At 42.8% G+C, this 12,532-nt stretch overlaps 1 protein-coding gene across 1 annotated transcript; it reads right to left on the bottom strand.

Moving 5' to 3' along the window:
- Positions 1 to 1,060: 1,060 nt before the first annotated feature.
- On the bottom strand, positions 1,061 to 12,296 carry CDC23 (cell division cycle 23). Its single transcript, XM_054841965.1, has 16 exons — positions 12,131 to 12,296; positions 11,959 to 12,031; positions 10,799 to 10,936; positions 10,491 to 10,533; positions 10,022 to 10,127; positions 9,803 to 9,935; positions 8,381 to 8,558; positions 8,193 to 8,290; positions 7,878 to 7,959; positions 7,135 to 7,288; positions 6,864 to 6,983; positions 6,607 to 6,682; positions 6,238 to 6,299; positions 5,300 to 5,378; positions 5,076 to 5,195; positions 1,061 to 4,260 (listed from the first exon to the last, which is right to left on the bottom strand). Exons 1-16 carry the CDS (start codon positions 12,256 to 12,258, stop codon positions 4,090 to 4,092), a joined length of 1,761 nt encoding a protein of 586 aa, XP_054697940.1. The 5' UTR covers positions 12,259 to 12,296; the 3' UTR covers positions 1,061 to 4,089.
- Between the last annotated feature and the right edge of the window lie 236 nt (positions 12,297 to 12,532).

The raw sequence follows: 12,532 nt of genomic DNA, 5'->3' as shown, positions 1-12,532 counted from the left end.
AATAGTTTAACAGATGGGATTGAGAGACCTTTTCCTTTACCTCCCAAATCATAATTTGGGAGAATAGTACTAACAGTGCATGCGTGTTAAGAAATCCAGATTTTGCTCATTCCAAAGGGGTCTCTTAAAAGAGCATCACATTGCATTTTTCACCCCAAGTTGAGAAGTGTGGTAGCTATCCAACAGAACAAAACAGCTGAGAAGATACTGATGGCAAAATTAACCAATATCTTACTAAATTTTTGTTACGCATACCAGATTGCGGAGCGATACAGTTATCGCAAAATTCTAGGCACGCAACTTTAGGCATGCAAAATAATCAGAAAGGTCAAACGGAGACTGTTCCGCAGGCTGCCACACAGCACAACGAGCATCAAGCAATTCCCATCACAGACTTGAGAACCAGCAGTAAGAGGCTATCATCCCTCTCAAACCCTACTGGGAGGTTAAGGGTAGCACCAATATTTGCATGCTTGCAGAAGCAGGAAAATTAAGTAAAATTGAGCCTTAGCAATGGTACTCACTTTATACTCCAAAGGCAAAAAAACTTCTGAACTCTCTCCAATTTGTCCTGCAGGGAAATTCCTTTCTGCTGCCCAATCTGATGATCAGTTTAACTCTGAGCATTTGATCAGACAGTTTCCCCTTATTTGACCTAGTCTATTAATAAGAGTCTGTTAGAGTTTTCTCACTGATTATTTATTATAGATGTTATTTTGGTCATCTTCTAACAGTGATGCTGTCAATACACTTTACATTTCCAATCAACTAATGCATTAAGCTGCCTATGCAGAATGTATGACTAATTTTAGGTTAGCCTATTTCTTCAAGGGTTTTTTGGTGTAACATAAGTATGGTCTGGACCCTGCCATTTTTAATTCAGGGGGAACTAATAATTTCAAAGAATAAGAATCTGGCCCTGTATACTGACAACAGTATACAGCTTTTCTGGGTTTTGAAAGGGTCCACTTATTTCAAACTGTAGATCTTACAGTATCTCAAGTGAAGAAAGTTATATAATAGCAAAGGGCATACAAGTTTTGGGCACACATAACAAAAGTAAAGAAATGCTTCAATTTATTAAGGAAATACAGATGGGAGAAAATGGCAGCACTCCTGGTTTGAAAACATTTCAACTGCTCTCGGAATTAAAAATATTTCTTTTCTGACAAAATACTAATTTTCTAAACAAGCAAATAAATTACTAACCTAAAGTCTCATCACTGAGCCATACATGTTAGTAGATGTGATCAAATACAGAAATCATGGTGATGAACATATGCATAAGTCCTGAGTAGTTGCTTAGTTTCCTTCTTCCCTTATTTGCTCTCAGCAGACAGGATGCTTTCCTTATGACTGCAACATGGCTGTGCTTCATACAATACCTGTATTCATTTGTGTGAATAATGTAATGCTCGGGCAAACAAATACTTACATAGATATTTAATCTTTACTATTAGCTATTTTTGATAATTAGATTAGAAGGTAAGGCTTTAAGTAATGCAAGAGAGGCCGCGGTGGGCAGCACCTGAGCACGTAGTTCAGCACACGCAGCCTTCAACCACCTCTTGTCAGCATCCTTCAAACATACTATTGCATGGTCCTCTGCTCACTGCTGTAGTAACAGAAAAATTCCAGCATTCAGCAGCCTCAGAAGTAACATGCTTACCAGCTCTCTGCCGGCAGCAAGGTGGATAGGAGCTGGGAGGTCTCCCAGGAGGGGTGTCATGTAATCAGAGGTGGATAAAGAGCCCAGCGCATGCCTTCCTCTGACCCACGGTAGCAGACGTGCACAGGAGTCCTGGGGGAATAAATCAGGGATTTTCCCTCCCTACTCAGAAACATCATAGTATTTCCAAAAAAGGAACGTTTATGATGCTCCTCCACACTCCCCTGCTGGTTTATACTGCTAGCAAAATAGTTTAGCATAAACATCTGCAGATTATCTGTAATCGCAGATTATCTATAACACATGAATGTATTCATAGTTGGTTATTCATAATTCATAACCCAAAATGTATACAAACCTTAAGTACTTTTTAAAAGACCTCCAGGTTGTATCAAGCTTACAAGTTGTAACTGAACAGCACAGAGACTTTGGCTGAAGTCATCTGAGGTCATAGGTCAAACAGACATCCCAAACTGTTGGTTGTTCTTCACAGGTCACTGCTCAAAACAAAATCATATTCCTCACAGGCGGATGAAGCCCAAACATAACACTGCCTTTGTCTGAAGGGCACTGTCAACAAGCAAGACGATTCGAGTCAAAGTCACCAACGTTATTAACCTCCATCGTTCATGGCCTCAGTGAAATTGTGAGCTAGATACATGTCTAAGGAAATCTGGTTAACAGCTATTCGATGTAAAAGACAAGACAATGAACAGGACAGGTGATAAAAGCAGCACCTGACAGCAGATAACCAAGAGCAGAGCTCTAACACACAGGTTGATGGGCCATTAAAGGAACCACCCAAGTGCAACTCTGGAGATTCAGCCAGGAGCTTTGTAACCAATAAGACTATGGTTAATTATCAGGAAAGGTCTCACAGGCAAGAACAAATTTATTTTAAGATGCCTGAAGGGGATCGCAGGACCACTTAAAACGTATCATAGGATGTCTCGGGGAACGACCACAGACCCCAAGGGAGGCGGTGAAGATGGGTCAGGGAGGAACAAGCATGGGAAAATGGGGGGGTGGGGAGTGAGAGTTGACAGACAGGGGAAGGCAGAAGAGCCACCAACTGCACACAAGTAGGCTGCTGATCATTCACCTTTGTCTGGCTGAGACTTACAACTCATCACCTTAGTGTGTTCTACACCTTTATTAAACACTATTGCTGCCCGTTTCTCTGTCACTGCAATCCTTACTGTTTGTATACATACGTGAGTGTTCCAACAGCAACCCTAACTGGGACTAGCCAGCAATGAAACCCAGAATCTGTAAATACCCTAGGTCCAGGGTTGAGACTGAACAAGATACCCAAGATCTAGTCATGGATATAGAAGAGACTCAAGGTCATGGGCAGAGACTGGAGAGACCAGAGAATGGGAACATGTACTTGAATTATATGTTCCACTAGCAAACTTTAAGCAAGTAGGAACAGGATCATGCCACTTCTACGGTTTCTGTTTTCAGCAAGTGCATCTAAGGGCACTGTCCTCTTGTTTATGTTAATCTGTTAATTTCTGGTCATGTCTGTATACATAGGCACACGTGTGCATCTCTAAAATTCACACTTAGTCTTACTGTTGGCTGGATGGGTGAACAGGGAGAAGCAGCAGCAGCCCCACAGGGGAGGCATCCCATGTACCATACTGTCCACGAGATGTGGCAATCCTTAACAAAATGATCTATTATAGTTCATCCCATTTCATTTGCTATAGTACATGTGAAAGCTGCACCATAAAGAAGCCCAAGGACAGTACCTTAACCATTAGTTTTTTAATTGTGCTATCCCACCAGCTGCTTTTCTGCTGAAAGCCAAAGTATCTGTCAGATCCACAGACAGAAAGGCAAACAGCTGTCACTTGTGGCTACTTGGAATTCCTCTGACCCTTCTCAGTCCTTCAACATAGACGTGGCACCTATATCTAAGTGCCTATATTCTACTGCTTTAGTGGAACATCTTCTGTTTAGTTCAAGACAAGCAACAATCCTTACGTAGCCAGGCAAGTAACAGTTTCTGATGTAGACAGCAACGGTACCACTAAGAGTTCATCCAAAGAAGTTCAGTAAAGACCAGAGGTAACAGGGCAGAATCAAACTTCAATTACATTTTATCTCAAGCACACAAGCTCTTCCCAATCCCTCAGTTGGAGTAGTCCCGTATTCTGGAACACATCTGCCCTCTGCATGGAATGACTTGGTAAGAAGTACAGCAGGTTCTCACATCTCAGCATAGGCACTTTCACGTAGGCTGCACCTTTGCCTGTTGAGGCACATCTGTCTTCAGCTGCGGGCTCTAGTAACTCCTACCCTTCAAGTGAAGGCAACAATGAATGTAGAAATTTCACTGGAAAGAAATAAGTGGTTGCAAGCCCCATCTGCAATGTCACATTCAACGCACGGGTTAGAAGTATCAGCATTGTTCACGGTGTTACAGAAGACAAGTTGAGTGGGGAGACACGACGCGTGGGAGTGTTGTTGGCAGACAATGATGCGGGGAGAAAAAAGGGAGCGGCAATATCCGTGGATGATGTTTCTCCTTGGTTGCGAAGCTGTAAGATCTGCCGCAGCAGGGCCTTTCCTTCTTCTCTAGTCTGAAAAGAATTTGTAAAAAAAAAAAAAAAAAACAATACACCTATGGATGGGTGGTTTCTGAGTCAAATTCAGTATGTAAGCAGCATAAGTTATACTACTTTGTCATTCTGTAAGGCTGTAAGCTATAAAACACATCCTCATTTCTTTTTTATTCTGCTACCTAAGGTATGTCACTTTTTTTTTTGTCTTTCTTCCTTTTACTCACCTGATTTGCATATGTTACTTGGGTATTTCAGACAGCAGTACCATCAACCAGTGAAGCTGTCTAAATATTCCAGAGAAAAGCAGATTGGAGAAGCTTCAAATAAGCTGAATTCAGGTTCTCCAGAGTTCCAGAGAGCTTTGTTAAGGATAGGCCAAACACCCTGCACTCATGGCTAGTGTCTACCACTAGGCTGAAGTTAAAAATCCCAAACTGCCCACTTACAGATACAGAACATCTCAGAATATGGAGCCACATACAAACCCCATACACTATTATATCCCCTGCACTGTCTACACACAGAAGATGAGAAAAAAAGAAGTTATGTGAGTACCATCACAACACAGTGCATGGGAACCTGTGACCATTTAACCACCTCCTCGAGCCTCAATTTCTTTTATTTAGTGAACACCAGCGAGACATGGTTCACTTTTACTATCTACACCATATTCCATGATTTTAGTCAATCATAAGCAGCATTAGTGACCAGGTATACACCACCACCACCACTCAGGATGTGTCCTCCAGTAAAGGATTCCTTCTACTCCAAGGGGAGCAAAGCTCAAGTTCATAGATCCCCTAAGAAACACCAAAGGTTGCACAGCTACTCACATCATTGAATGCACAGCATTTCTGAGCACACGCTGAGGCTTCATCCCAGAGCTTACACTTGAAGTAGTACTGGGCTAGGTAACGGAAGGCAGTGCTGACCTCCAGGTGCTCCACTATCTCCTGCAGTGAGGGGGGGGGGGTAAAAACCATCATCTTTGAGTGCCTTCCAAGGTATTTTTACCCCAACGCTTACTTCTCCTTTTATTCCCAAGATCCCATCTTACCCCACAGGAATAGATATCCTGGATGTATTTGATATAGCACTGAGCTGCCTGTTCAGATTCATTCAGCTGTTCGTGCAGCCTAGAAAAGAAGAAAAATGGGCCACTGGAACAAGACTGCACTGTCAAAGACCTTCTTGGTCTATGAGACAGTACCTACTCATCCTGACGTGGACTAAAGCCAGGTCTTTTCCTTCAGAATTTGCAAGACATGAACCATGTGCTGCCCCCCATGGAAAGAGATGATCCAGCTTGAGAACATTTAGATTACCAGGAAAGGAGCCAGTCAGATACTAACTGCTAGAAGCAGTGACAACCAAAGCAGTGGCCTTTGCTTATTCTGTTATATTTTAAAAACAAACCTTTGCTATCCTATTTACTGGCTATTTCCTCCTGTGCTTCTTCCCCTGCAACATCCCAAAAGTCTTTGTACAGCAGCTTCACCTTTCACTTGCTCTTTTCCTTCCCCTTCACATTACTTTATCCCCACCAAAAATTAGTGCTGATGTCAGTGTTTACATTTATTTCACATTAGAGCGTTTCCCAATGTCACAACCATATACTGGGGGAAGAGGAGGGAATTAAAAAAAAAAAAAAAAATCAATCTACAATTTTGTACATCATCTACCATCATGGATTGCTTTAAGTTTCAATACAACAAATATGACTGCTAGCACTGCCTGCTCACATCACCTTAGGATTCAGACGTCCCTTGCAACCAACATTATGCTATGATTCCCTCCAGTTATCCAGAGGGAAACTTACAGCTGGACACCAGAATTTGCAGTCACAAGAAACCCAAAGATACCCACTATTACACAGCTCCAGAAGTAATACTACCTAACAGCAATTCCACTTGTTTTACATTTAGTATTTTATCATTAGGTATCAAAGCACTAGTTGCATCTAACACAATATTGGCAGTGATAATACATACTCACTTTGCTAGTTTCACCAGTGCCATTTTCTCCACATCTCCCACAGCATAAGCTCTCCAGTAGCACTGTCAAGGAAGGAAAGTCAGTCCAGCACACCACAAAACCAACTCCAGCTCATGACTCATGCAAGTTAGAAACAGAAAACAATGTGGCTTTCCAGCAAAGGGGCACGTATCAACTGTAGATGACTTTATATATCAGCTGCTCTAGTTACATTGCAGCAGAGCTTCCCCAGTTGTAACCGCCACAAAAATTATTTTAATAAGCTCCTAACAACACACCGTATGCACTTCTGGAAGCAGCTGCTGTGACTCTACCTAGTGTCCTGCAAGACATCCTAACATCTTACTCCACACAGCAGTTCTCACTTACCTTTTTAGCTTCCACCAACTGATTGAGCTTCTCATAGCATTCTCCTAGAGCAACCAGCATACGAGAATCATTTGGTCTGCAAAAGAGCAATTCCTAGTAATTAATACAACTACAGGATTTGAAATAGTGAGGCTGCACAAATCACGTAGCATTGATGCTCTCCCTTCCCCAACTTAGTTCCTGTGTGTAAATTCCTTCGCTAGTAGCAACCACTTGAGTGTGAACATCAATAAACATGGCTCTGTTCTCAAATCTACCTGAGCTGGTGGGCCCGTCGATAGTAATAGAGGCAGTAAAAAGGCATTTTGAGGATTTCATAGGTTTGCCCCAAGCCATACCATGCTCTGTAGTCTCTTTTGTTCACCTCTATTGCATGTCTGTCAAAGAAAAGGAAATGAACTAATCAGAATGCAGTCAGGATCAAAACTAAGACAGAATTCAGCAAGACTAACAAAAAATAGAAGATACTACTTCAAGTCCTTATGTATGCAGACTCAAACATCATTTTGTGCTGTATGTGAGTGATACCTATAAGCCTGGATAGCTGCAGATGTGTTCTTCATTTCCATATACTCATGTCCCATGAGTGTCCAGGCTCCCAGGTAACGAGGATTCAGTTTCAAGGCCCTCTGGAAATAGAGCGCCGCTTTTTCATGCTGGGAACGCAAGCTATAATAATTCCCTAAAGCAAAAGTCACAATGTTTAAATAAATTTAAAAAAACCACACAAGCAAACAAACAAAAAACCAGCAAAGAAGTAGAGAACAGATGGAAGAGGTATTATCTACCACCTCCTAACTCAAATTATAAAAAGTCCTATTAAAGGCAGATCTGATTCAAACCTCAAGACACCCAATAGCAGTCTGTTCTCCAGTGTTCTGGTCAATCAATTTCCAGTTGTACCAATCAATTAAGATCCCATTCCCCTGGCCTTAAGACTTGTGTCATGATTAACAAATTAATTTCCTGGTCCTGACACACCATTATTTCCATTGGAGTTTCAAGACTATAAATAAAGGGATTATGAGCTATGTGGACCTTCACAATGATTTCAACTCCCTTCTGCGCTGATAGTATTACAGCAGCTCTTTCAGAGAGAAATGAGGGAAAAGGATACTCTGTCATTTGGTCTGTTTTTTAGGCTGCCTGAAACCACATTCACCAAGTGGTTTGGATAGCCTTGCTGGCTGATCATTTTCACAAGTATTTCTAAGATTTCCTTGGACAGCCTGCAGACAGTGTAACAAACATATAAAAGAGCTGGCTCTCACCAATTACACAGCAGGTCTCAACACGATACTTGTCTATCTCACAGAGATTGTGAGCCAGGTAGCTCAACTCAGGCTTCATGCTCTAGTGAAACACAGAAATGAAAGTGATGAGAAAAGGAGCATGTTACAGTTTCAAAGAAAACTTAGGCAGTTAGCAATGGATACATTACACCTATTTCATGGAGTTGTGAAGCAGTAAGCAGGAGCTGAAAGCCTATATTCAGGGAAGCTAGACAGAACCAGCTGCTTTGCCAGTGTTTAACATACCTCTGATAAATACCGTCATCATGGATACGGAATAGAAAGAGCGCTTACCCTTACATATAGCAAGTTGGAGAAAGTGTCCATGTTTTCTATCCTGTAAGGATCTTGTTTCCTTAGCTCGTTAAAGATGGATAAAGCTTTGTCAATATCTGAAGAACAAACAGCAGATGGGAGAATGAGAACAAAGCAAAGCAATTCATAAAGGGGCTCATTCCTACTAGTTAGTAAGTATCACTGACCTCGGATATTGTGGTAGGCAACTGCAATCTGAGAGATGATGTAAGTGCTTTTGGAAAATCCTGCATCAATGAGACTCTGATACTTCTGCAGAGCCTCCTCTATCAACTGCAGCTCTGTGTAAATGTGTGCAAGAAAGAACTCTTTCATCCACGTATCTGGCAAGGACAGGAACTTCAACTAGCAAGAACCAAAGAAGAGGAGGAAGAGATGACAATCAGTAGTATTCTAACAGCCACTTGCAGCAAAGAATCTATTATCTTCCCTCCTGTGATTTAGTAGATGCTCTTGAAATAGGAGACTTTCCTACAATCGCTTTCTTAAGCCATAACACCAGTTACAAAAGAGCAGTATTGGGACCAAGAATTAATATGAGGTTCTTCCAAAGGAGAGACTAAATAATGCCTATAAATTGAGACTACTGAAACAGGAAAGGAGCATTAAGACATCCAGTCTAAAAAGCAGTACAAATGGGCCACATAATTATATTTAGTCACTCCAAATCTATTCCCATAACTGCTGAAGTTACAGAAGAACTGAAGCCATTTCATTTGGTCCATCAATGAAGGAATTATTGTCTTCAAATCTGACAGCAGCTGGCTTCTGCTTCAGCCACTAGCCTTGTTTCTCCATTAAATTCAGAAGTTCTTTGAAAGACTGTATTTTCTTCCTATGTTTGAACATCAATATCACATCATTATTTTTGATGACCTAAGTGAACAGACTCCAAATAATCTCATCAAAAACACATTCTCCTTTTTTCCACAAATCAGTAAGGCTCTCTTTTGTGCCACCTCTACTTTTTTTAAATACTCCACCAGCCAGAACTGACTGGAGAATTCCAGGAGTGGTTTCAAAATCCCATGCATAAAGAAAAATAATCTATTTTGGTTTTATATCTAAGTTCAATTCTTTGATACAGTTCATCTCATATATGTGGTTTTGTATTTAACGAAGGGAACACCTACACTAGTGTTTTAGTTTTAAAAGCAGTGATTCCGTATATCCTTTCAGGCCACCAAAAATGCTCAATAACTGTGGAACTAGAACCAGATTAAACAAAAAAAAAAAAAGAAAAAAAGAAAAAGAAAATGCGAAGTATCTTAGGAGGTTCTCCTTCATGTGACAAGGCAATAACCCTGCTGACAACTACTTCAGAACACGTGAATTAGCCATGTCTTAAACCACTTTGTGGGTGAATAAGAAATTAGCCCTGCCCATATAAAGATTCTCATGCTACAACATGGCAAGCAATTAAAGAAAAAAAGGCTTTAACAACATAATTTACAATCTTGCGTTGTCTTGTCTGAGAGAGTCTCACAACATAAAGCAGTGTAAAGCAGTGTAGCAAGTGAACCATTGGTTACTGAGTGAGGTTAAACTCTGGAATTCGTTGCCACATCTCAATATCCCCCAAGTTTTACCATCTCTTTATCTGTAATCAAGTTGCAAAGTTCCAGCCAGGCTCCCCAATGCAAAGGTAAGACATGGGCAGCTTCAACAAAAACATCTATTGCTTCTTTCACCAGGTCCAGCTTCCGCAGTACGACACCGTATCTGTAAAGAAAAGTTATCAAGTCAATCAGAATCATAAAACTCTGCATATCCACATGAATACATTAGAAAAACATGCAGACACTTACAAATAAAGGCCAAATCCATCCAGTTCCCGTGCCTTGTGTTTCTTGCTGAGCTCAACTCTCAATTCTCTTAGAGCTTCATTTTTCACCTGTCCTTTTTCCAGAGGTCCTGCATGAAGAAAAAGTCAAACAGCTAGCTTTCAATGAAGATTCTTACCACAGCAATTATGAAGTCTAGGTTATATTCAGAATCATCACTGACATGACCTGAAGGCTTATCAGTCTGTGATTATTTTTCTCTTTTAAAAAGAGAAAATCACTTAGTGTGATCACCTGCTTTAACAGAAGAATAGATGAAAATCTGTAATCTGTACTAAGTCAATGAATTGAGAGAGAATGAAAGAAGTTGTGTTACAGCACACTACTATTCAAAAATTGAGAGGAAAGCCATAAAACCAAGATGATTTACATGAAGAGGCATTACTGGAAGCTTCATTATATTGTCTTGTGTTCCCTGACACCAGAGACTTACCCAAACTATCCACTGTCTCATCATCCTTCTTCTTTTCCCCTGACTGTGGAAAAACAGAGGAAAACCATGATTACATTACAATAGCATATTCCTTACGTTTGTTGCAATATTAGCAGCAGTATGCAAAATGAGTTTTCACAAACATCACAGTGCTAAAAAGAACACCTCGACCGCCCTTCCCCCCAAGCACGTAATTTGGACTTCTAGGTGGTCATTTGGAATAGAATTGGCAAAAAATAAGGTATGCCAGGGAGGGGTAGGAAGCAGAGGAGTTCAATGCTAAAAGGTGACTTTTCCTTCTATCTTACCAGGTATCGAGAGTACATATACAAGAAGTAAGCTTTCTGACTCTTGCAGCCCCGTAGAAAATAGGCAGCCCTTTCATATTCCTTTAGATCAAAGTAAGACTTGGCTAACGTGTAGGCATCCAGATCACGAGCATCCTCCTGCAGGGACACAGAAGAGTTCTGAGACCTCAGAAGCTCTGACATTCTTTAGAAAAATCACCTAGTTACAAATATATCCATGAAACTGCTCTGAAAGCTAAAAATGTAGTTTATTCATCCTCAAAGACGGTTTGAGTGCCATTAGAAAAGTCTCTCCATTCCCTTACATGATCAGATCTCTAGTTCTCAAACAGTGAGTACAGACTAGTTAGAAACATTTAAAATAAGCAGTGAGATTCCAAAACACAAATTGTGGCAAGCTACCAGAAGGCATGAATTAGCTGTTCAATGAGTATGAATAACCATAAATAAGAAACCTACTCCAGAATTCCACATCAAACGATATTAACCCGCTAGCTTAAATGCAAACATTTCCTTGGTAGCTATGCCTTGAACTGCATTTATGACATGTTACACCGCTGGAATTTAACAAAACAGGCATGTACCCAAAAGTCCTACTGTACACCTATGGAGGTGGGGGTGGAGACACAACTTGTTTCTCTTGTGTCCCAAGGAGCACAAGCTTAATGGCACAATGTAATTTGTATTACAATAAAATTTGACCTCGGTAAAGATGAATAAAAATAAAAATTAAGTAGCATGATTTCAAATTTTGCTTAGACTATCTCACTCAGGGCACAGCAGCATGTAAAATGGAACCCTTTCATCTGGGAAAGCGCATTCAGCTCCGGCACCCCATTAAACATATCCTGGAAGGGAATTTCACGGCATCATAAGACAAGCAGCACGCAGAACAGCCTCCTGCAGGTTTTTACAAAGATCGCTATTGCATTTGGTCCTCAGTAGTTGTAAGCAGGATTAAAAAGCAGCCCTGCCAGCAAGAACTACAGCACTTTCTCTTCGGGCTCACAACCCCTCCCACACCCACGAGCACAGAACGGCCTCAGGCCCGCCCCACCCGGCGGCCGGTGCCCGGGCGCGGCAGCGGGCCCCGAGCGGGTCGCGGCGCCACAGGTCGTCGGAGCCGCACTCGGCCGGGCCTCCTCCCCCCCAGGCCGTACCTCCGTGAGCGCGGGGGGCGGCGGCAGCTCACTCAGCGGCAGCGGGTCCAAGGCAAAGGCCAGCTCGGAGGCCCTGCGAGGAGAGAGACCCGTTAGCGCGGGGGCCGCTGAGCCGGGGCCCGCCCGCCCGCTCGTTCGTTCGTTCGCTCGTTCGCCCGCCCGCGGCGCTCACCACTTCCCGCTGTGCTGCAGACCGCGCTCACGGCTCCGCTCCGCCACGCTCAGCAGCTGCTTCTTGATCTCCCGCAGGTCCGAGAAGTCGCTGCTCCCCAGCCCCGCCGCCACCCCCGCGGCCGCCATCCCGCCGGCGCGCGTCCCGGCCAATCACAGCCCCGCACACTGAGCACCCTTCCGCTCTGTAGACGCAGCCTTCTCCTTGGGTGAGCAAGAGAAGCCGCGCTCCCAATCAAAGGAGGCGCGCTGAGGCCTTGGCGTCTGATTGGTCCGTTGTGGCGGAGACGCGCTGTCACCGCGTATCGCTCCGCAGCGCCCGCGATGCCGGCAGCTGGCTCGGGGCGGTGGAGCTGGCCCGGTGTGGCCCGGCTCGGCCCGACCCGCTGGGGCGTGGGGTGCT

This window comes from Grus americana, chromosome 14, assembly GCF_028858705.1.
Source record: "Grus americana isolate bGruAme1 chromosome 14, bGruAme1.mat, whole genome shotgun sequence".
NCBI classification, from domain to species: domain Eukaryota; kingdom Metazoa; phylum Chordata; class Aves; order Gruiformes; family Gruidae; genus Grus; species Grus americana.
Note: the sequence above shows the minus strand (reverse complement) of the source record. Positions and strands in the feature narration are given on the sequence as shown.

Excerpts from the sequence above, each read along its gene's own strand:
- CDC23 (XM_054841965.1), bottom strand. The coding sequence starts at position 12,258 with ATGGCGGCCGCGGGGGTGGCGGCGGGGCTGGGGAGCAGCGACTTCTCG. Across the intron at positions 10,937-11,958 it reads CGCCCCCCGCGCTCACGGAG|GAGGATGCTCGTGATCTGGA; the intron begins GTACGGCCTGGG and ends GTGTCCCTGCAG. Across the intron at positions 6,984-7,134 it reads GCAGCTATCCAGGCTTATAG|ACATGCAATAGAGGTGAACA; the intron begins GTATCACTCACA and ends TTTCTTTGACAG.